The 24,045-nt window shown below is 43.2% G+C and overlaps 1 protein-coding gene across 1 annotated transcript in view; it reads left to right on the top strand.

Annotated features, from left to right (window-relative positions):
* The window catches only part of kirrel3l (kirre like nephrin family adhesion molecule 3, like), a 35,889-nt gene extending 12,509 nt beyond the window's left edge, over window positions 1-23,380 (top strand). Inside the window, exons 3-16 of the mRNA XM_062422292.1 lie at window positions 8,729-8,884; window positions 9,521-9,670; window positions 11,747-11,904; window positions 14,451-14,601; window positions 14,847-14,952; window positions 15,278-15,426; window positions 15,538-15,665; window positions 16,846-16,972; window positions 17,152-17,252; window positions 18,019-18,217; window positions 20,476-20,595; window positions 20,732-20,841; window positions 21,004-21,093; window positions 21,214-23,380. Of these exons, the coding sequence (XP_062278276.1) occupies window positions 8,729-8,884; window positions 9,521-9,670; window positions 11,747-11,904; window positions 14,451-14,601; window positions 14,847-14,952; window positions 15,278-15,426; window positions 15,538-15,665; window positions 16,846-16,972; window positions 17,152-17,252; window positions 18,019-18,217; window positions 20,476-20,595; window positions 20,732-20,841; window positions 21,004-21,093; window positions 21,214-21,705 (2,237 nt within the window). The 3' untranslated portion in view covers window positions 21,706-23,380. The remainder of the gene's footprint in view (window positions 1-8,728; window positions 8,885-9,520; window positions 9,671-11,746; window positions 11,905-14,450; window positions 14,602-14,846; window positions 14,953-15,277; window positions 15,427-15,537; window positions 15,666-16,845; window positions 16,973-17,151; window positions 17,253-18,018; window positions 18,218-20,475; window positions 20,596-20,731; window positions 20,842-21,003; window positions 21,094-21,213) is intronic.
* The last annotated feature ends 665 nt before the right edge of the window (window positions 23,381-24,045 follow it).

Genomic DNA, 24,045 nt, shown 5'->3' with positions numbered 1-24,045 from the left:
CCAAAGAATAAAGTGTGTGGAGTTCCTGGGGGAGGGATATATCACACATATATTCTCTTACTGCAGCGATTAATATCCGGGAAAAAAAGGTCAAACTTGACTTGAAACGGTCCAGTATATCACAGTTAAATTCGGAGCCTACATTTCATACATCAATCCCTGCTGTGATGTCTCATCAGCCTGGTCACACAGGAGAGACCCGCACTGCACATTATCAAAGATTGATGGGGTGTCCTAGTTAAAGACAGGGGGAGGAGAGAGGACCGGTCGGAGGAGGGAACTTTGCATTACCCTCATCCTTTTCAGATGTGTTGACTACAGGTCGCGTGGCCTCTTACAGCTCAATGCAAACATCATCACTGTGGTTGGCAAATGTTATACCAGACTTCATTCCTGCATAACCCCAAGACCTGACCCCCAAGATATACAGGGGAACTTGCAAATGCAGCATTTTTAGGGCAGCGCTCTCACTCAAGACGGTGTTGGCTGACTCAGGAAGTTCAAGACAAGGGCTCAGCCTTCCATCTCCTCCCATCTGCCCTCTTCTTCATCCTCTTCTGTAACCGAAGACAAAACAAACTGACAGAACAAACAGGCAGATTATCCTAAATCCTTTTTTCTCTAACACACAACCTAACCATCTCTTATATCCACTGTTCACCGTCATCCTACCCATTTCTTGTTGAGAGTGCTTGTTTAATAATTAATTGATTAATTAGTTCGCTCATTAATCATTTATTCATTAATCATGGCCTGATTTTTCTAGAGGAAGCGGCGCAATCTGAAAAAACCCTGACTTCACATTTCACTCTAATTATGCTCCTTTACTAATCAACGCTTAAGAAATTGAGTTTCAGGAAATTAGTTTTCCCCTTCCCTTCTTTTTCTCAATACAAAGCAGGATGTATTGAGGTCGGCAGGTAACTTTTTTCTTCCCTCCCTTTTTTCTGTTCTGGAAGTTCTTAGTCATCAGTAATTTCAAAAGAATGTTTCAAGTAAGAGGAAATCTGATGAACAGAATGAAAATTTGAAGTTAAATTAAAACACGCCTTTCCTCTGCCTGTTGATGAAAAGGGAACATAAATTCTGGTCACAGACTAACCACAGACATTGATTAATAAATGGCAATTTGAAGGCCGTTTGTAAGAACAGAGAGGTGGCAGCATTGTGAATCACACACTTATTGTTTTCACTGGATCCATGGCTGCCCTGGGAGAGGAGGTAATTTGTTTAATCGCTATGAGTTATGTTCTTTGGACAGAGAGAGATGGGAAGATAGGATAGTTCAGAAATATCTTCTGTTAAAGTGAAGTGAGCACGAGGAGGAAAGGGAGGAGAAATATTTGAAACAGGTTTAATTAGAAGTGTTTTTGTGCTTTTGTGTTCCTGTTGGATGCAGAGTTCAACACACAGCTCAACTGCTTTCTCTGAAGAGGCTCTTGTCAGCTGCTGACAAAAAAGAATTATGCATCAAATTAAAGAGAGCTCCAGTGAAATGGAGGCAAGTCGGGCATTAACCTCTAAGCTTTAAAAAGCACACATATTAAGCAACACTAATGAGACTCTCATTGAGCTAGCTGTGTTTTATATTCAAACACACACAAAAGCTCAGCTTTGACTTCAATGTGCCATTGCTGCTTCTGAATGAGGTTGTCTCTGTTATTCATCTCACCAGCAGCAAACACTGCAGATGTGAACAATAGCATAGATGGCCCTTTTACTCTAATGAGATGCATACATTTACAACATTACCACCCTCATTAAAAAATAATAATAATAAAGGAGGGAAAAAAAGTATTAATTATGAAACGCACTACTTCCTATCGTGAAGAGCCAAGGGGGTCTCCACTGGGCTCAATTAGGAAGAGTAGGCCGCAAATCCCTAGACTAAATTAATTGACACCCCAGGGCATTAGGCCCAGAGTCCCAGTACAGAATCTATGTAGAGAATTCCTTTGTTTTCATTTCCACTGCCTTTTAGAAAAAGCAAGAGAAGCAATTTTAACATTATCTCTTCATTGCTTTATGGATTTTTTATTTATTGATTTATATATTTGTTTGTTTTGTTTATACAGTTGTCATGTCTGCAGCCAGAAATGAAAAGGTTTGCTTTTTTTTAATACCCGTCCACATCTTCACATGTTGCACACCATCGCTTTTTTATCCACTATGTCAGCTGTTACGCACACGCCACCCGCTTTTTGCAAACAGCACAAGAAGTTAATGATTTAAAAGCACAGTAAATTATAATGAAAGCCCTTCCATCTAAACAGTAGTGAAAGGTGGGGGGGGATCAGAGAGGAAAATTGGGATACAGAGACAGAAAGAGAGAAATGGGGTGGACAGAAAAGGGCTGGGACTGTGACATAGATCCAGCCAGCAGCTGTTTTGCAGTGAAAACACCAGGGGGTAAGCAGGAACGAAATGACAAGACTAGCTCAATCAACATCTTGTCAACACTGCTGGCTGATGTGTACAGACAATTTCATACCGCCACCACTGACTCCCTCCCCTTTTCTCTCTTTTTTACATGGCTTTTTATTTCCTGTCTTCCTGCCAGTCAGCCAGTCACTTTCTATCTGTCTACATGGAGTCAGTTCTCAGCTCTTTGGCTCTTGGCTTCAGAGTGGGGGAGCTGTTTAAAAGCTGCGCTTGAATTATACTCGGAGAAATGCTTCTGCCCACTAGAAACCCTAAAGATATGGGACTGTGAGTGTGCATCTACAGTATGTGCATGTGTGTGTGTGTGTGTGCGGAAAGATTGAGTGGACAGTACATGAATGAGTGTATTTATGGCACACTGTCGGGCGCTGCAGCACAGTGACTGCACAAACCATTCACAGACGCTCACACACTGACTATGTCACATCAGCATTCTTGGTCTCTCCCCTGGCTTCCCCCTCTTTTTCCTTCCCTTCTTACTCTCCTTGTATGCATACCACTCTATTACTCTATCCACTGCATCTGTTGTAGCAGGTACCTGGAGAGAAACTGCTGCTGCTCGCCCATGCGATCAGCCTCACTGCTGGTCTGATGTATGCAGCGCCCTTTTCCAGCAGAGAAAAACCTCATGGTGACAACCTTGGAGACAGACTGATTACAGCATTCCATCAATCCCCTCTCAGGCCCACTCCTTTGCAATTGGATGCTGACAGGAGTCCACTTTTTCCATTTTTACCATACCTCACTTTTTCCGATCTTTTTAACACGTAGTGGCTCTTTCTTCCTGTTGTTCCTCCTGGCCTGTTTTTCTGAGTGTTGTGTTGACAAGCTTACACCAACCCCAGTGATTTTCACACCGGGGATGCAGAGAGTGCGAGAAAGGGACAAGGGATACAGGAAAGAGGAGATGAAGAGAAGGGGAGAGAAAGACCAAAGGAGAGCTTGGCAAGAGATGACAGCTACACAGAGTCTGGAAAAACAGGCAAAAAAAGTAATGAAGAAAGAAAATCAACAATTAGTAACGCCTTATATAACTCTCAATGGGGGCCTAGATGGTGTTGATTTCAGGGATTGTGACTGTATGAGTGATAAACAGATGAACAAGAGGACAGGGCTGTGATTGTGTTAGGATGTTGGAATGACCGGGAATGCCCTGGGTGGGGGTATCAGCAGAGCAGCAGTGGGGGAAGGGGAGGCTGTGTAGATGAGCGGGTCCACTCTCTAAAAAGGGTCTAGGTCTGAGCCAAGATTTTCACAATGGAATAAAGGCTGAAAGGGGATGCTAGGAGGATTAAACTCCAGCAAAACAGCTCTTAAAAAGCGGTTAGACTGCAATTTGGGCACAAAAATGCAGAATGGGAGAAAAGATAGTGAAAGTGGGTGGGTGGGAGTGCAGCTGCAATGCATCGTGGGAGAGAAAGGATTCAGAGAGGCCGGGCCGCATTAAGGTATGAGAGAGGAGGCCGTCTGCAGTGACACAAGCTGGAGCTATTTGCAACGGTCCAAGTCAAAGGAATACCAAGAGGTGCTCACACATGTAGAGCATGTGTTGGGTACCACACTGCCACGAGTTGGTGGGTGGTATCTGTTGTTAGCCCCCTTCAAGCCCTCAGAAGTGCTGTAGGAGTCATGGTAATGAGCTTAGTAGCCAGATCAAACATGAGATGGGTGCAGGGTCCCCTTTGGGATATACTCCTTGGTTCAGCTACCTCAGCACTGCTTTCTGTTTGTATACACACACACACACACACACACACACACACACACACACACACACACACACACCCAAGCACACACACAGCATGAGGAAGACAAAAGAGCCTGACTCAAAACAAAGGGATAATAATTCCATACAGAGAGAAATGGAGCTTGCATTTTCCAGCCCGATTTAGAAGCCTTATCTAGACAAGGCACAATGGATGGCATTTGGGGAAAGGGGTTGTTTATTCCAAGCTTGACACTTTTTTGCCAATTGCCTTGTTTTGTGCTGGGGTTTTTGTCTGTTTTTCCTCCTCATTTTCTCTTCTCTAGCTCTTATTGTGGAAAACTCACACCAGCTGGGTGCAGGATTCTGTCTCCACCATTGGGGCAAAAATGCAAGTAGATATTGGGCGCTATTTTTTAACATTTTGAATTATTACTGCAGCGAGCAAATTGTCCAGTCAAGTTGAGAGCACTTATATTTATAGACCCCACAGGACTGGATGTTGCACTCTTTGCAGTGGATGGGAATGAGGACATGGAATAAAATCAGGACTAAAATAGGGACTCTCTGCGAACACAGCTCAGAGCCTCTTAGAGTGAATGAACATGTATGGTTAAGTGTCATTATAAAAACACAGGAAAATGGACAGAGTGCTTTGCCTGAACTGTTACAAACAAGAGGGTCTGTGGTTTTATTTGAAGGACCTAACTTTTTAAATGCAGGGTTAAATGGATTTACGGTCTGAAATGCTGTTTTTCATTTTGTTAGATTACCAAAATGGCGCAACAGATTATGATTGTGGAAACTTGGTAGTAAATGCACTGTACTGGGTTTGTTAGATCCACATTTTATCTAAAGGTCATCTGCAGTGCCATTATCTTTCACAGTCTTTAGCTTCATGGCCAGCTCTTACACACACATACACACACTACACACATATACACACACACACACACACACACACACACACACACACACACACACACACACACACACACACACACACACACACACACACACACACACACACACACACACACACACACACACAGAGTGACTGGTTCAATCTAATTCTATCAAGGCAGATGTCCAGTGGTGGATGGATCATTGCTGACATCTGTCCATCTCTTCCTGATCCTTCCTGATGTGAATGTATCCCTATCAGTTCAGATGAAGGAGAGAGAGTGCAGGCGGTGCCAGGGTCGACGCAAAGCTCTTTAATAGGTTGCGTCCAAGCTGGAAAGGCTGTTTTGCACTTAACTCCGACCATGTGACAGCAACAGCAAAGTCACTGTGTCAAAGTAACTGCTAAATGTGCCCTCCGGTGCCTGACAAGTTGCTTTCCCTATTAACACTGCCCCACCCTCCACCCTCGTTCACACATTCAGATACACACACACAAACACACACACATACACACAGGCGTAAACACACTGAGCTCACATAGTCAGGAAGAAATGCACGCACACACATAAACTCAGCCCTATGTGCATCCAGCGGCGTGAAATGATATTCCATTTTGAGAAATCCGGATTAAAATGTATCAGGCCAAATGTGTTTTGACCTTGTTACTCAGCAATGGAAAAGCACACACATACACACACACACACACACACACACACACACACACACACACACACACACACACACACACACACACACACACACACACAAGATAAGAAATAGAGTAAATGTTGCCTTTTTTGTGATGAGGACTTGTAAATGTAAATTTGATCTAAGTAACATTAAGCACACCAACTCGTAGAACTAATGTATACTGTACATATTTACCTGCGTACATTCAAGATGACATGGTAAATAAAGTCACATCTACTGCTGAGATGGTGGGATTTCATGTAGATTCAAAATCTTTCTTTTTGAATGTGTTCAATTGCAGCCAATAGACAAGCTCCTCATTTTGAGTCTGGTGTAAACACTGAGCCACTGTGTGTGTGTGTCTGTGTGTCTGTGTGTGTGTGTGTGTGTGTGTGTGTGTGTGTGTGTGTGTGTGTGTGTGTGTGTGTGTGTGTGTGTGTGTGTGTGTGTGTGTGTGTGTGTGTGTGTGTGTGTGTGTTTGTGCACATGCATGTGTGCACATGACACTGCAGTACACCAAGATCAAGCGTCTTCACACCCACAACTCCCTACTTCTTCTGACTGCCTCTCCTCCACTGTTTCTTTGTCTGGTTCTGTTCCTCCCTCTCTCTCCCGTCAGAAATGTATTCATGTAATTAAGCTGCTAATACACCGTCAAAGAATTGTCTAATTCAGCAAGGAGGAATTAAAGGAATCTGGCATGAGTCATTAGCCAGTCGAGATGTTCTGTTGAGCATTTTCAATAAGGGATCCGGAGAGCAATGAATCACTCATATGGTGTGAAGACATTCGCTACAGCACATGCTCTGTACTCTATATTTGTATGGCTGCGTATGAATGTGTGTGTGTGTGTGTGTGTGTGTGTGTGTGTGTGTGTGTGTGTGTGCGCCGTTAATTGCCATATGTGAGCATGTGAAATTGTATGTGGGTGACGTAAAGAGAAACAATTCAATGCATGTAATCCATCTAAACAATCAACCAGTGCAGTGAATTATTACCCATTGTAAACATTGAGATACTCTGGGCAAGATACTTAATTGCAATCAATGTTTGTTCTGTTGCAAGTACAAAGAGGGAAATCCCTAACCCGCTCTGCAAGGGGAGGCATATGAAAACACTCAATAGCTCTTAAAGGCACAATGTCAGGGACAGGCAGGCAGACTATACAAATTGCATTTTTTAAGGTATGACGGGGATATTCCAGCTACGCTAAATGCCTAATAGCCTGAGCTAGAAGATCTTTCACTTCTCATTGACGCTATAAAATTGGCCTCTTTTGATCCACAGTGCGTGACACACATACAGTCTACCTGTTTTTAGCCACAGCTCAATTGGTTTTTCAAACACTTTGGTAAAATGATGTACAGGGAGACATAATTGGTGCGCTAACATGCATTGTTCCTTGACCTTTTTCTCTGTTAAATTATCTATTATCATCTCTTTAAACCAGATGGAGAGCAAGTGAGAATGGGCACATGTGAAAAATGTTTTTGAGGCAGTTGTCAAGAACCACAACGGTCTGAGCCGTGGAGAACTCACGTTCCTGATGAACTCACTGTTTGGCGGCTTTAATTGTGCTGTTGGGTGACAGAGGCAGGAGGGTGCAAAGGAAGAGGGGAGGCGAGGGGCATGGTTCAGTCCATGGTGCACCCCAAGATGAAGTGGATAATTGAGTGCGGAATAAACACCGCCAACAATCTCGGAAGCCCCCTTTTCAAAAAGAAAGAAAAACTAGAGAGAATGGAGCGAGAGAGAGGGGGAAGAGAAAAGGGTGAGGGATAGAGAGAAAATCCCAGCTACCCTCTGGGGGGAAAAGCTGCTATTGAAAAGCTATTAAACTTGCATTTAGCAGGATTGATTGGAAATGAAGAGGCCTATTAAAAGAGAGGGACAAGGGGACAATAGCGCGTCTCTGGCCGCCGTATGTTGCCCTCCTTTCAGCAGCTTTCTTCGCCGGGGAGGGGGGGGCAACCCTGTCTGTTTAAGCGCTCCCACCAAGAGAAGCAGTTCAGGGGGGGCTTAGCACTGCCTGAATAGAGCCCTCTTTATCTTCCTCTGTCCCCCTTCCCTTCCATTCTCTACTGAGCAACAAAGAAACAGAGAAGAAGAATGAGGGAAGGTTTTTTTTTTAAGTCCTCCCGACTCACACAGACACCCCACTTAGATAACCAACCAACTGCCTCCCTCCCTCTCCTACCTTCCCCTACGGATTAGTTACCTCTGGAGTGTTTCCATCTTCTCCTGCCAGTAGGGTTTGTAAAACTCAATCTTTAGCATAGTGGCACAAACTGTTGAAACCGTAGATCCGTATTCATGCTGTGTTTCTGTATGTGTCTGAAGGCAGGCCAGCCAATCCAGCGAGACTGTGTGCCATACTTAAACATAGCAGTGGAACGGAGGCAGGTGTCTCTGTTGACTTTCAGCAGGCTCAAACGGATGGGTCCCAAGGGAACTTTAATGGAATTTTGATTGTTTAACATCCATTTTTACAAAAAGCAGACTGAAAGAGTGGCAGATATTTCTTCCCAGAAGTGTGTTTGCTTCATGTCAGCAAGCACATAACCATATGGTCTTGGGAAAGAGTTAAATAAGTTATGAGGCGCAGCTGAGTCTCCCTCTTAGAATCCATATTTATAGGGGGAAAAAATACTTTCACACATATCAACCTTGTCCATCCTCACAGCAAATGCCATGAAAACAAGAGAGTGAGAAGACCAGTTCATTGGAGCCTGCTCTCTTTTATGCTAATTTTTTTTCACAGCATTTACAGTGCAAGTTTTCCTTTTCTCAAGCTACATATCTGCTGGCACAGCACAACCGGACTGCCATTCTCAGTAATGCCATTAGCAGTATTCTGAGCACCTATATATTTTATTTCCATTTGGTGAATTTCCATATGAATTTGTCCAACTACCTTTATTAAAAAGTGGATTATAAGAAATGTTATTATAATACTCATATCAGGCTTTCTCTCTTTTCTTCCAGCAGCCGCAAAAGCAGCCTACTTCTCCCAGCAGCCTCAGGACCAGGTGGTTGTATCTGGTCAGTCAGTAACTCTACCCTGTGTCATTGTGGGTTACCGGGGAATGGTACAGTGGACCAAAGATGGCCTGGCATTGGGTGGAGAGAGAGACCTACCAGGTATTATCACTGACCGCTTATTTCTGTCTGTCAGTGTCTTTCTCACTTTCCTCTACTGCTTTTGGTGTGTTTATTGCTTTCTCTGTCTCTGTCTGTCTTGTGGCAATCAATGCCAGGTCTCATTAGATACCAACTCTCTCTCTGTCAACCACTGGGGTTTTATACAAATGAATGGTTAGACAACAATGTACTGCAGACAGTTCAGCTTCTGCTGCACACGCCGAACTTTAATTTGTTGTTTAGCATTTAAGGGTCTTGTAGGAAGGTGGATAATCAATTGGCTTTTGTCATGCACTGACATTTAAATGTGTGGCAGACTAGAGAGAAGGTGGAGGCTTCCTATTGACCTTAGCCACCACATCTTTATTGTGTCTGTGTTTAAAGGACAGACTCCTCATGCAGCAGCTTTCTCACGTGTTGCATTTCCAGCCTCATGCTGCTCTGCTAGCACAACAGCTCAATCCCTGGCCCAGTGAGGTGCTGCTTGCTTTCATTTCTGTCTTGAAGAGCCTTGCCACGTTTCTCTCGCCTTTGTTCAAGGCACAAGTCTGTTCATTTTATAGTCCTTTCATTATGTGTTTGTTGTTGGTTGGTTTGTTTGTCTCTGACTCTATTCTCTGTGCTGGCTCCATGCAGGCTGGATGCGCTATACCTTAATGGGCGACCCGCTATCAGGCGAGCACAGCTTGCTGATCGATTCGGCAGAGTTGGCGGATGACGCAGTGTATGAGTGTCAGGCTACACAGGCAGGACTGCGCTCCCACCGTGCCAAGCTCACTGTACTAGGTAAGATACACAGCTCACGCATGAGCCTCACAGCCAGCCCTTGTGCCAAGGCCTGCAGGCTGGCAGCGCTTGGGAACAATCAGGGGAGTGTCTTCATCACAAAACACAGAAACATGTAGACAAATATACAAATAACACATGTACAATACCCAAAAAAGAATCATATTCATGACACAGTTAAACATAGACAAATTTAAAAATCACTTTCAAGTGCTTTGCAATTAATAAAATAATCTCTTATCACCACTCAAAGATAACCCTTTTGTAAATCTAGTTTCTTGGTGGAAAATGTCCTGAAAATGTAATTCAACCAAGGAAGGCTCAGCCAAGGGAGATAGAAAGCTAGAAAAAAAAAAGAAAACCCCTCTGCTTTCAGTAGCGATAATCAAGACTGTGGACGTCTTGGATAATGTGATTGCTGCAGTCACAAATGACTTGCGTAGTCGCTTGAAAGTCAGGGTCTGCACAGTTAGCACATTTTACAGTGAGCCACAACATTTGTCAACCACAAGGCGTTTTTTTACATTAACGTGATGTGAGTGATCTACTTCTTCACACAGACGTTCAGAGGTGGAAGGAGGTGGGGGAGTTGAAGTGGGGGGAAGGGGAGGAGGCCATGTCTTGTGGGAATTGGAATCAGCAAAGCACTGCTGGCATCTGGTGGCTTGCAAAGGAATATCACTCTATTAATTAGTCCTTTGTCCTTATATTCGCCTACAAGCAGATATTATACAGAAAGAGGGGAAAACTCAGAGGGAACAATTATATCAGGCATGACCCTGCAATGTAAGCTACAACACAATGCTAAGCTTTCACCACAGAGCCTGTTGTCCTTGAATCTACTTGTTGCCATTATGGTGTATTTTTTGAGTTCATTGAGGCTGAATGATTAGAAATACAGACAGGGTTGCCATGGAATGGCAAGCAGATTGAGATCACAAGCAGTATATAGAAGCATTTTGTCTAAATTAATAGATTCTGAAAGTTCAACTGTACTCATCAGCCCATCTTTCTGTGTGTCTCTCATATCTAGTGTCACTGTCAAAGCTGTACAGAGCAGCACAAAGCAGAATGGTCATCACATGCCCACACACAGACAGAAAGATGCCCATGTGGAAGCAGGAAAAAAAGTTTATAAAATGCTTTTTCTACATGAAATAGACTTTTAAAGACCAAAGCTGGTGGTTCATGGGCATTATGTGCATTTCATAAACATATAAATGCATTGCTCGGGAACCTGGGGATTTATGTTTACATATGTGTGGACGTAAGGAGTGTTAAAGACAGAAGGGGGCTTTTTCTGTGTGTGTGTGTGTGTGTGTGTGTGTGTGTGTGTGTGTGTGTGTGTGTGTGTGTGTGTGTGTGTGTGTGTGTGTGTGTGTGTGTGTGTGTGTGTGTAAATCAATGTGGCCAGATGAGACCAAAGCAATCCTGCACAGTCAAAGGAGTCAACGGCGGGAGTGCAGTCAGGGGAATCGGCATGGAAATTAAAATCACCTAGCACTCGGATTCCATTAGTGTCCGTGCCGCGGCAGCGGAAAGACCTCTGACAATTCAGATACACACAGTGAAATTGGTTCGGTGGAGGGAGCGAGAAAGGCCAGCACAAACCCCATGTTTACGCCTTCTCTTATTGGTTGGGGAGATAGACGCCTTCATCAGGGGTGGCACGCTTGGCTTGCCAGTGGTGCGTGCGAAACCATGCAAATAAATGAACAAATAAGCAATTCAGTTGAAACATCACTCTGCAACAGTACGAGCAAATAGAGTAATAATGCTAGTCCCCAGAAAGGAAATAAATAAGGTTTAGTCTGTTTTTTCTCCAAATGACAACTGTTTTTGGTCTTTTCCCCTGTCTGAAACTACACCTTGTTATACAGACACATGGCCATAAGAAGATATCGTTTGTCTCGTTTGTCTCGTTAGCTGTTGCGATATATTGATGCTGAGCAACAGCGAACTCAATATCAGTATGACTTCTTTGTGGCTATGTGCTGGCCTGGAGCTGTAATGAGTTGTTGTTGTCGTTGTTGTTGCTGCTGCCGTTTTGAGTAGTATGTTTGTTCTGCTTTACAGTTCCTCCTTCAGACCCTACGGTGGAGGGCGGCCCTGTTGTACGTCTTAAGGCCCATACACCACACAACCTCACCTGCAGAACCTTAGGAGCCAAACCTGCTGCTGAGATCACCTGGTACAGAGATGGAGAGGTCATGGAGACCGCAATTTATTCCAAGGTAGAGTGCGAACAGATCTATGCCCAGCATTATCATTCAATCACTAACACCCACACAATATTACAAAATGTAGCAGCGGGCAAAAATAAATGCAAAGCTATTCAAAACAGAAATATTTTCTCTTAGGGTATAATACTCCCTCTCTTTTTATTCCATTTCTCTTTATTTTTCTCATCTTTCTTCCATGGTTTCTCAGTTTTTTTGTATCGCCACCCTTCTCTCACAAGATTTGTTCGCTCACTCTCTGCAGTCCCCCTCCCATTTTCACTCATGCCTGACCCCCCTCTCCCACCCCTCCTCTTCTGCCTCCCCCACACTGCCTAACCCCCTCCACCCCCTTTGCTCGCTAATGCAGCGACACTACAGCATAACTGGAGCATGCCAAAGCTCAGACAGGCATGAGTGTTTCATACAGTAGAGTTTCTGCAGAGAAGAAATCACCCACAACAATGCAGAAACACAATAGGGATGCGCCAGAGCGTAAGCCAACCACGGCTGGGAAAGTGTCACATTTTTCATGCTCTCTGACCACGCTAAACGACGCTAAACGCCACATTTAAGAAGGCGAGAGCCTGCAGTGAGAAGGGGGGCGGGAGAGGAGATGAGAGGAGAGGAGAGGGGAGGGGAGGGGAGGAGTGGAGAGGAGAGGAGAGGAGAGGAGAGGAGAGGAGAGGAGAGGAGAGGAGAGGAGAGGAGAGGAGAGGAGAAGAGAAGAGAAGAGAAGAGAAGAGAAAAGAAGAGAAGAGAAGAGAAGAGAAGAGAAGAGAAGAGAAGAGAAGAGAAGAGAAGAGAAGAGAAGAGAAGAGCAGAGGAACAAAGGGGAAAGAAACAATATAGTGAACTGGTGAGATTACTTTGTGGAAAAGCAGAGCATTTCCCAACATTAAGAAGTAAGGCTGGGAGTAGAGAATACTTTGTCTGAGCAAGCCTGGTGACAGGAAGTGATGTGATTTGATCTAGCAGAAAAATGCTTTTTGTGTGTCTGGCTGGGCCTGGTCCATTGATTTGGCTGTCCAGGGAAAAGGCTCAGCTTGCCCTTGCTCTTTTAAAAAAATGTGTGACACTTTTTCCTTACTGTCACAAACCAAAAGTCACACTGGCACCTTTATGTGCAGAAATATGTGTCACTCAAAACTGAATTTGAATAATTTATACTGGATTTGGAATTGTTAAATTTGAATAACTGCATGAAAAATGTATTTGAATCACATAATTTGAATGTGTATTGTTTAACTTGAATAACTGCATTCAAAACCTGAATCTGAGTAGCATAATTTGAAATTGAATTAATTAATTTGGAACTGAATTCCAATAAACTTAAAACTGAATGTAATATTATGAAATTGAATTAATTTCCCGTACATACATCTGGTCATGTGGAGGAGCAATTGAGTGCACATTCACAGAACTCCTTTTCACGTATTGTAACAATGTCAACAATATCAACAACCAATGTAAGCTAGATAATTCTCTATCCTACAAAATATAAAAATTAGTTTTATATTTTGCTGTTTTAGAGAAATATTACTTTATTTGAATTTTTTGCATGATCCATCACCATGGTAACAGTTTGGCCTGAGTGGGCTTCTGTTATTGTATCATACATGGAGTTAATTTTTGAAATTGCATAAAAATGCCCTTCAATTCTCTGGACATGATATTCTGAGGTAAACAGCATCAGTTATCATCATGTTGAAGCAAGACTAAAGGCTTGACTGACAGGTTTGTATGAATCTATTAATCTATATTCAATTGCTCTTTCTCAACGACCGGATATGTGTTACAGTGAACTGAAATTGAACTGCAGTGAATTTGAATTGTGAGATAGAGAGTATATAGAGAGTTGAATTTTCAGTGACATTCAAATTCAGTTTCAGAGGAACTGAATTCAATTTTATAACATTACATCCAGTTTTTCAATGCAATTATTCAAGTTAAAGAATACAATTTTAATTTATGTGATTCGTATTTAGTTTTTAATGCAATTACTCAAGCTGAGCAGTTCAAATTCAAATATAATTGATTCAAATTCACTTTCGAGTGACATATTTCTGCCCATACACCTTGACCATTGCAGTACTTTTCCTTTTTCCTGTTTGTGTGTGTGTGTGTGTGTATGTGGGAGAGAGCAGTCCGCCTTATCCACAGAATCTACACCTTTCCTCACTTAGGCGTATTGATTTCTGTGAGCAGTAAATAGATTTAGAAGATGATGACAAACAAGGAGCGCTGACGGGGAACACTCTCAGAAATGTGGGAACAGCACAATATCCCCCGCTGCATCATAAAATATATGATTTAACTCCCATGCCAAAGAACAGGATGGCAATTTTAATGCCTCAGACATGAGAAATAAGACTTGCTGGGTGTCATAGAGATATTCCTAAGTGGTGCCCGCAGAAATGGCAAGAGACTTGCTGGCGCCATACTGAGCAGATTTTCAGTTTTGCTCAAACATAATGGAGTCTCTTTCTTAAAATATAGCATGTAAACTGTCACTTAGACTTCCAGCAACATCTAACAGTTAGTTACTCTGAACTCTACAGACACTGATGGAGGATGGGAAGAGAGAGACAGCTGTCAGTATGCTTCCAATCGTACCAGAGGACAGCGACTCTGGACGCACCTACACCTGCAGAGTTCTTAACCCAGCTGCCCCTGCTGGACTACAGACATCCATCACTATCAATGTCCAGCGTGAGTGTCCCAACGTCAGCTTGCCTCTAAAGACCACCAAAATACCTAAAAGTACTGTAGTATAGTGTAACTATATACAGGTGTAAAGCACATTACATTTTGCCCATAATTGTGTTGGAATGGTGTCAAGTATATTGCTAAATCTACAGCTATTTTAAGTCCATTGGTGCAATTTAAGAGCTTTAGTTGAATAAATAGTGTGCCTAATTATATTCATATAAGTAAAAAGTTTTTCCTTTTCACAGACCCTCCTTCAGTAACTCTATCAGTCCAGCCTCAGACTGTAACTGAGGGTGCCAAGGTTCTCTTCATCTGCTCTGCTTCAGCCCACCCAGAAATCACTGGATACAGGTATCCATCCTTAGTTTTAATATCAATTGTTTACTTTGTTCTTGCTTCCCTGCACAGAGAGCCAGTGCACATTAATGTCTATTATTGTGATACAGTGCAATCATATTCCAAAGTAGGATATGCTGCAAACAAGCCCAAGAAAAGCTGCACAAGGATGTCTTGAAGTGTTTAGTAGATTCATCGGGTTAAATGGGCTGCTTGATTGGCAATGTTTGATTGTGATTGGCACAAGCCATGAATCAGCTAATAGCCACTATGATACGCATGGCTAAGTACCTTCACTGAACTAATGCAACTGTATAATGTGATTATTCATCTGTCCCAGGTGGTCCAAAGGAGGAGTTCCCATCTCTGAAGCAAATGGGGACAGCCTTGAAGTGACAGTGGACTACTCCTACTTCACAGACCCCGTCTCCTGTGAGGTGTCCAACTCTGTGGGCAGCACTAATGTCAGCACACTGGTTGATGTCCAATGTGAGTTTAACTGTGGGAAAACGTTGTATTTGGAGATTTCCTAGCGGTATGTGTTATTCTAGAAACAGTGTCTATTGATTTTAATTGGCTTTCTATGTTTCTCCACCCTAGTTGGCCCCAGACTGCTGTCAGAGCCTAAGCCAATGACAGTGGATAATGGGATGGATGCTGCTTTTACTTGCGCGTGGACTGGAAACCCTCCTTTGACCCTGGCCTGGACCAAGCAGGGCTCGAGCGTGGTAAGGCGACAAACACTATGCACTGCCTTACCTCGGTGATAAAGCTTTAGCATGTCCCCTGAACATCATCCCTCCAGGGGAAAACATTCACACATGGCCTTGAGGCACGAATCCTTCACACTTTTCCCCCACACATTCTTTTTCAGGTGTAATCTTCAATACCTGCTCTCACCATGCTCCCTGAGGGCTAAAGCCTCTGGCAGAAAACTGTCTGTCCATTGACAAATTCAGGCAGCATCATCAGGGCACATGCCATGCTGTCATAACTCATTCAATCGATCAATCAGTCAATCAGTCAATCATTCAGTCAACTACAGCAGGATTCAATCTAACACAGAATTACAACATTTACAGGAGCACAAAAAAAAGCCCAACTGCACTTGAATATCCATTTCCTCAAAGGTTTCATAGGTGGGACAAATTGGGACATTTCCACCTTCACTTAACATCATCCTGGTAAAAGTCTTTCAGCACACACCATTAGTGGGGACGTCCCACAGGAGCTTCTCTCCTGGCAACTAATATAATTTCTGAGGTTATGCTAGAGAAAGCACCCCCAGTAAAGAATGCTGCGGGTTTGGCGTAAGCAATGCTGTTATCTCAAAGAGTGAACGCTTTCAGCCCCTGTGAGGGTAAAGCGTAGGCATTTTCTAATCCACCCACTGCCACTGTCCCTCACACAACCACGAGTAATGGATTAATTGGGTTACTCCATAAGTGTGTTGAAATAAAAAAAATTGGAGAGAGCAAGAGGGGGGGGGGGGGAGGGGGGGGAGCGAGGAGGATGGAGCGGGGGTAAATGGATTAATCACAGCTTGATGGAATGACAGGATCAATGAGCTAAGGAGTGGGTGAGTATAGCAGCTCCAAAGGCTAAGGCCCACTCACACCATAGTATGCTCTGTTCTGTCCCCACTGTTTAATTACAACAATCTCCCCAGCAGCACGGTCACTCAGCGGTGGCTGGATTGTTTAATGTTGTGATTAAAGCTCTTCACAATGAAATTAAACTCAAACCACCAGCATTTGTTACAATGGCCAGCCCACCTCTGTGCTGCCTCCACAATGAGTGGGCCCCTGATAAAGGTCCCGCAGTCTCCTTTTGTCTGCCTTCTCTCCACATCAACTCACTCTTTCTTGCTCTAACACACTTCTCACTTGTCTCTCTGGTTATCAATAGGTGCTCAGTAATGGTAACACCTTGCAGCTTAAGGCTGTTACCCAGGAGGATGCTGGAACATACACTTGCAAGGCCATTGTGCCACGGATTGGAGTTGCAGAAAGGGACGTCACTCTTACTGTAAATGGTGAGTGCCTTCCTTTTGGAGGTTGTATGCTTGATTGATTTTGCTTGATAGATTGATTTGTTGAATGAGTATCAAATCTATATGTGACAATTTAGTAATGCTCAATATTTTCAAATTCTGATATTCTTTTTTTTTTTTTTTTTTCTTGCTTTGCTGTTTTTCTTTCTTCCTCACACCAGGCCCACCTATCATCACAGCAGACTCCACGCAGCATGCTGTCAAGCACTCCAAGGGCAAGCTGGAGTGCCGGGTGGAAAGCAGTCCTCCGCCTGATAAGATTGTAAGTGAGCCTCTTGTTTTAGCTTATGTTTGGGAGCTTACATGCACCATGTTCCTCCTAGCCACACCCACATGAGAGGGACCTCTCAGCATGGTTTTACCCCTGACCTCACCTTCACACCTTTGCACCAGCACATCTCCACTTCACTTGCTAAAAGATACATGCATACGTGCACACACACACACACACACACACACACACACACACACACACACACACACACACACACACACACACACACACATATTCATAACTGTAATTGCACAGACATTGACTGGAGAGATTGTACAGTTGGGGGAACTGTGGGAGACTGGCTATGTGCAGGTTTCAGCCAAACTGCATTCAATTAGCGGCCCAAGAGGCATCACTCAGCTGACCCTGTTGAACTGCTGCTCGTACGCCAGGCTGAGAAGATAATTAGGGTGTGAGGAGGAGTGAGAGACAGGTACCCTGCTGGCCCTGCACCAAAGACAGTAGAGAGGAGCCTTATTTCATAGTACACCTACCTAACCCTCCTTAGGCTTCACCTGCAGGGCAAACGTAGGAGGCAGCTTAAACATGAGCCTGTGAGCTATGTCAGCCTCGGAGCACCCTAGAGGTCGACATCTAGAAAGCTGAACAGAGAGAGAAACTAGTGTTCAGTCAGTGGCTAGCAGGGATCTAAGGATAAACAGCCATTCAAGCCTCTGCTTTGCTCGCCAATGAGGGATTTTTCATAGTAATGTGTCTTACTCCCTGTTGTCTATGCTCTTGCTCCTCTTCACAGGTGTGGACCTTTGGAGACATGAGTCTGTCGTCTGGTTCTTCCGGCCGTTACTCAGTGCAGACAGTAACCAGCGACCATGGAGTCGTGTCTTCTCTTGTGCTGTCTGAGACTCTTGCACAGGATTTCCAGATGCGCTACAACTGCACTGCTTGGAACCGCTTCGGCACTGGCACCGCCTTGGTCACACTGAAGGAGCAAGGTACAAACTTACAGCAGTAATAATCCCCACCAGAGCCCTCTACACAATTTATAGTGATGCTCTCAATCTTATTACGAAGAGGAACAGATTAGGTGAAAGCAGTGCTACTGTTGTGTGCTTATCTTAATTATACTCCTCTAATCGATATGATTTAATCAGCAGATGTTCCTTTAATGAATATGTTTGCCCCATAACATAGATATTGATTGGGGATATAAGTCAATGAGCCAGATGCAAGAACCACTCGTACGCACAGATTCGTTCTTAAACCATGCGTACGAGTGATTTACGAGGATTTGCCGCATTCACCAATTTCCTTGTATTTTGGATTTTCTCTTAGGTACGAACAAAATTTACGAGTGATGCAGACCTGTCGTACCTCTCACGCACAACCAACCTGCAGTCCTCCAAAGCAATAAAACACAACTGTTACTGTCTAATTGTCTAATGGCAGTGTGCCAACGATATCATGTCTTTTGGGGGAACTAAATTTTTTTCCGGGGGGGGGGGGGTTGACATCATATACTATAAGCAAGATATGATAATCACTTAATGAACACATAACACCTCCACACGGGTACCCTCATCTCCAACTTCTTCTGCCGGCTTGCCCTGCGTTGTCATCCCGGGTGTTAGCAGGTCTGTGCTGACAGCAATCCGGCAGCAGGTGTAACATCAGCAGTTGAGTTTCAGAATCAACTGACTTGGATTTTCTTTTTAACATCACTGTATGCTGACTACCACTTAACAGAGAAATGAATAATGTCGATCCGCAGGCTGAGCGATTATTATATTGTCAGTATTTTAGAGACCCCTGAGTAATGGGTGTGAACTACAGGGGATGTAGAGAAGGGGGGGAAAGTGTATACTATGTCCCGTTCATTAAATTGCACTTCTGAATCCATAATCATGATGACATTACTCTGTTTGTAAAATAATTAGGCTATTTAGTATAAAGTACAATTTAGGTAGATATATCAGTCATTTACATTGACAATTGAAACTATGATATAATGCAAGCGTACAATATAAATATTAGCGGCCGAAACTACAAAGCGACTTGTCCACAGTTACTTTTCCACAGTTACTTTTCCCCAATATAAACTGACTATTTATTAATAACTGTTATTCATTTAATTGAAATATTGCTTATCGAAGTAATAGTTTAACTCCCTTTCATTCATGTTTAATTCATGCTCAGTCATTTTTGTTTTTATTTCTGTGATGCTGCGTGCAACAGCTGAGACAGCGTTCACAGCACGGGTCATTTTTCCTCATTCTTTGTCTTGCTCAGGACCTTTAATTCCACCACTAACACTAAATAATAATATGTGTTTCTGTTGATCTATTTCTGAGAGCGGGGCCTCAGTCTGAGAGCTCGTAAAGTCCTTATTCTTAGTCTTTAGTGCCATTTTCATGAATGGAGCTTCTCCACAACCTGCCGGTCGTCTGACCTTATATGGTATTTTGGGGGCGTCATTCATGTTAATTTACTATTCTCGGGAACGCGCGTTCATTTAGAACAGGTGGGAGTCATCATGTTTACGAAGGTCATTTACGACTGTTTCCTGGTGATACGAGTGTTTGGTGAATCCGACGTGGCTCACTCGTAAATTCCACCTCACGAGAAAAGTACGACAGATTTAAGAAGAAAAATACGAACATATTCTTGCATCTGGCCCATTGAGAGGAAGCCACTTGTGTTTGTGGTTGGGCTCATAAGGTCTATCACTGTTTCAGAGCTGCAGTCCCTTTAAGTGATCTTAAAATTTGACACTAGTACTACCGCACTGGTGCTAGTGTAAGGCTTTGTTACAGCAGACACCAAAAATAAGGTCCTCGCCAGTAATTTACATCAACGTAGCAGAGTGGGGTCTCCAGAGAAATGGGCAGCGGTATCTCCTAGAATCGCTAATTAGATTACTGTCTATTGCTTCATTGCATGTCAGGCCTTGTTACCCTTCTTTCAGAGAGATTAGAGACAATAGGCAGGCTGTGGGATGCCGGATTGCCCGCATGAGCATATGCTAGCTGTGAGCAGGCCAGGACTTACCGCAAATGAATTTTTATAGACGATGATGTTTCTTGGATTAGCAAGACAAATTAATGGATCTCTTTCTTTTTACTGCTTTGATCTGCATGTTCTTGACACTGACAGTTATGCTCTACCATCTCTCATTTCAACCCCTCCTCCTTTGACAACCACCTACCCCCACCCCCTGTGCCACACTTTTCTTCTATTACTGTTGTTGTCACAGAAGCCCTGCCTATGTTGATAATTGTTGGCGGAGCAGTCGGTGGAGGCTGTGTGCTGCTTATCTGTGTCATTACTTTGGTCTCACTCTGCTGCAGGCACACAGGAAAAGGTGAGCTCAATGGTTAGTATTGGCAAGAGGGTCAACAGCCACTTTTTTAAATTAAGCACACAGAAGTCTTTCTTCATTGTGAGCTGAAAATCTAACCATTTTGGTTCAATTTTGTGTTAAGTAAAACACTACTTCTTTTCAATCTTAGGTAAGAGGTGCACCCGCCTGTCTAAGAGTGACATCAGAGTTCAGATTGTTCACAGTGATCACAACGCTACACGTGGAAATGATGATGAGGAGGATGTCAAAGAGCCCATGGTAAATACTTTTGTCTTATCTGTACACCAGATACCTCTGTTAATGGGTAGAGTTAATTCACATTAATAGTGTAATGTGATGCTGAGACCTTGTTTTGTACTTATTCTGAGTGAGATCTTGTTCATCCAAGTAATTCTTCAAAAATGCTTGGTCTTCCCTCAGGCTCCAAACAGCAGCGAGTCTCCAGGGACATCTCGCACAGAACACAGCGACCTCCTGGAAGAGGAGGAGGATGAAAGATCGGACATCAAGGTAAAATTGAAAATATTCCTTTGAAAAAACACACAAAATAGCAAGTGTGCATTATTTTCATCTACAATGCCAATTACTGAACTATGCAGAATATTCATGATGTATCATGATCCATCATAGGACCCCACCAATGGCTACTACAATGTCCGTGGCCATGAAGACCGCCATATCCGCAGCAGTGGATTCTCTGAATATGTGCCCAACTCACGGCCGGTCTACACACCATCGCAGCTGCCCTCGCCCAGCCCTGTGTATGGTCAGCATGGTACCCAGCCACGTGTCTACGACTTCTCCCATCGATATGCAACCACCACAGTGACCCCATCCTCATATGAACAGCAGCAAGCTGCTCAGCAGCAGCCTGCACAGTCAGTCAACATTTATCCCACTGACCCCCTCTACAGTGGTTCTGCTTACCTGCCTGCTACCTACAGCCGCGCCTTCACCAGCTATGTTAAGCCTGCCTCTTATGAGAAGGTGGATGCATATGACCAATCGGACCAGGCCAGCAAGGTGTCCAGCTCATCCCGCTTCTCTTATGCCTCCTCACAAGTGTCCTCCCAGCAGTCTGACTATGGCCGGCCCTCACAGCGTATGCAAACTCATGTCTGATTGGACAAAATGATTGGGGAAAAGACGAATAAGGGAGCAGTGAGTAGATAACCATTGTCACCTCCACATACATGTGTGGCTGGACTAACATGAACAGAGACTTTCTTTACTTGGACGGTCCTTCAAGGGCATGTTTGGACAGTATTTGGAGGGAGTCATGTGATTTAGGTTATGGGATAACCAACCTTTGTTGTGGCGAATGGCGGGATCTACAAAAATGCTAACTGTAGAGCTCCTGAGCTGGAGAATTCAGCTGATTTTGATGTTGAAGTCAAACTTATAGTTACAGTGTGATACCTCACCAGGTTGTCTCTCCATGATGACCACCCAAACCTGTGGAGATATTCTGACAGTGCAAGGGCCAACTAGAAAACAATTAAAATGTATCTCCTGAATTTGGGTGGCCAAAACGACTGGGGTAGCTGTTTACCTGCATTCCAGAGTTTACTTTGTGTCAACACTAAATTTCAAACATGACCTCAAAAATACGTTGAAAGAAGATATTACAAGCTAAGACACATTTGAGGAAAAAAACCGATGTGAACAACATATTGTCGTCTGTCATTTGGTGTTTTGTTGGCATGCGAAAGGAATTCTAAGCACATTTGTGTCTCTATCATCAACAAAAGACTGAGCTATCCACAGAGACAGACATACACTATTCTGCACAACAGGCTAGCTTTAGGCTACTGTATGAAGAGTTAAATCAGCGGTGGAATACTTTTTGCCTGAGCTGTATTCCTGTAGCTTCATCTGATAACAGCCCTAACATGTTGGATTTAGCGGTGTTGCTTACCGGTGGATAAAAGGAGATATGAAGAGAATGTGTATTTTAGCCTTCATTTAATGGAAGACTATATGTTAACTGTGTGTTGTACAAAGATGGACAAGGAAAGGCCATGAAAACCCAAAGATGGTGATAATTGTATAGGGTAAAGGGGGGGCGGAGGAGACTTCTGACTGTGTTCCTAGCCCTGGTATTGTTCTCTACTGTGTTTACTGATTGTGAAATGAAGAGTAGGATATTACCAGAACAATCAAATGCGGTGGTTTGGAAAATGGTGGCAATATTGAACTTGAAATAAACTTGAATGCAACGTCAACTTCAGCAGGCTCAGGTGGGATAAAGACATGAAAGGCTAAGGCTAAGTTGGACAATACGCTCTCAAGTTTTGCAACTCAATCAAATTGTCTCAATATGTTTACAAGAAACAGTACTACCCTGAAACACTAAATATCTGTACAAATGGCTGAGCCCATACTTTCTCTCTGTTGCATGCAAATGATGTGTCTAGTGAAACTCTTCAGCGTTTATATTCATGTCCATTTCATGTTTGAGACATTGGTTTCTGCACCTGGCCCAGTTGCATTCCATTTCCTGGATGTTTCAGTATGGACGCCTGTACTGCCATTTGTCTAAAAAGCTGTTTCCAGGCAGCCTGATGAGAGAACAAATGACCCTTAAAGTGAGGAAGCAAACATCATCGCTTGTCTTTATTTTTATATTTTATATAAGCCTTAATGTACAGCGCGTAAGCTGCTCTATTGTAAAGTATCTTTATATACATATGTATCTATCTTGGTTATTTGGATCCACAGATTTTCTTCTCTAAGTTGTTCATCAATCACTGAATGCTTTTTATGCTTTTTTGGAACACAACTAATTGCCATTTGTTTGTTCATTCTTTTAATAATGTATTAAGAATTTTATTTGCTAAAAATGAGCTATCGTACCTTTGTACACATATTTATATTTAAATAAAACCATTTCCGATAAAGAACTGGCTGGTGTGAATCCTGAGAGTTAATCAGCCCTTTGAGTAGTTTCATTGGGCATGGGGAGCAACGACAAACAAAGCTTCCCATGTAGCAACAATGATGAATACATAAATTAGCAGCACTGTCTATGTTGATTTTCCTATTCCCACAGTGGTGCGCTGCTTTTAATGAAGACAGATGAGATCGTAGAACCCCCACTGTATGCGTATCCACCTCCCAGAGCCGACGTGCCGATCTTGGAGGGTAATAAGATAGAGCTGTGACAAAGTTAGGCATTATTTGACAATATGAGTTAATCTTGTCACCTCTGTTCCCCAGGTAGGCACATTGCTCACGACGGGGAGGAGAGGTACATGCTCATTACAATTCTACTGTGAGAAGGGACAAGGTCTCACAAGGCATACATTTGTTATGCGCCACATAAAACAAAATGAGATCCAGTCAAAGACAAATAAAACAGGTCATGTAATTAGGTACTGAGGAATCAGTTAAAAGATGTTTATTACCAAGACTCTTTCATATAAAAACATAAACAAAACAAACAATGGATAGGATATAGTG

The sequence above is a fragment of the Scomber scombrus genome, chromosome 7 (assembly GCF_963691925.1).
Source record: "Scomber scombrus chromosome 7, fScoSco1.1, whole genome shotgun sequence".
NCBI classification, from domain to species: Eukaryota; Metazoa; Chordata; class Actinopteri; order Scombriformes; family Scombridae; genus Scomber; species Scomber scombrus.
The sequence above is the reverse complement of the archived record's forward strand: the minus strand, read 5'-3'. Positions and strand labels throughout refer to the sequence as shown.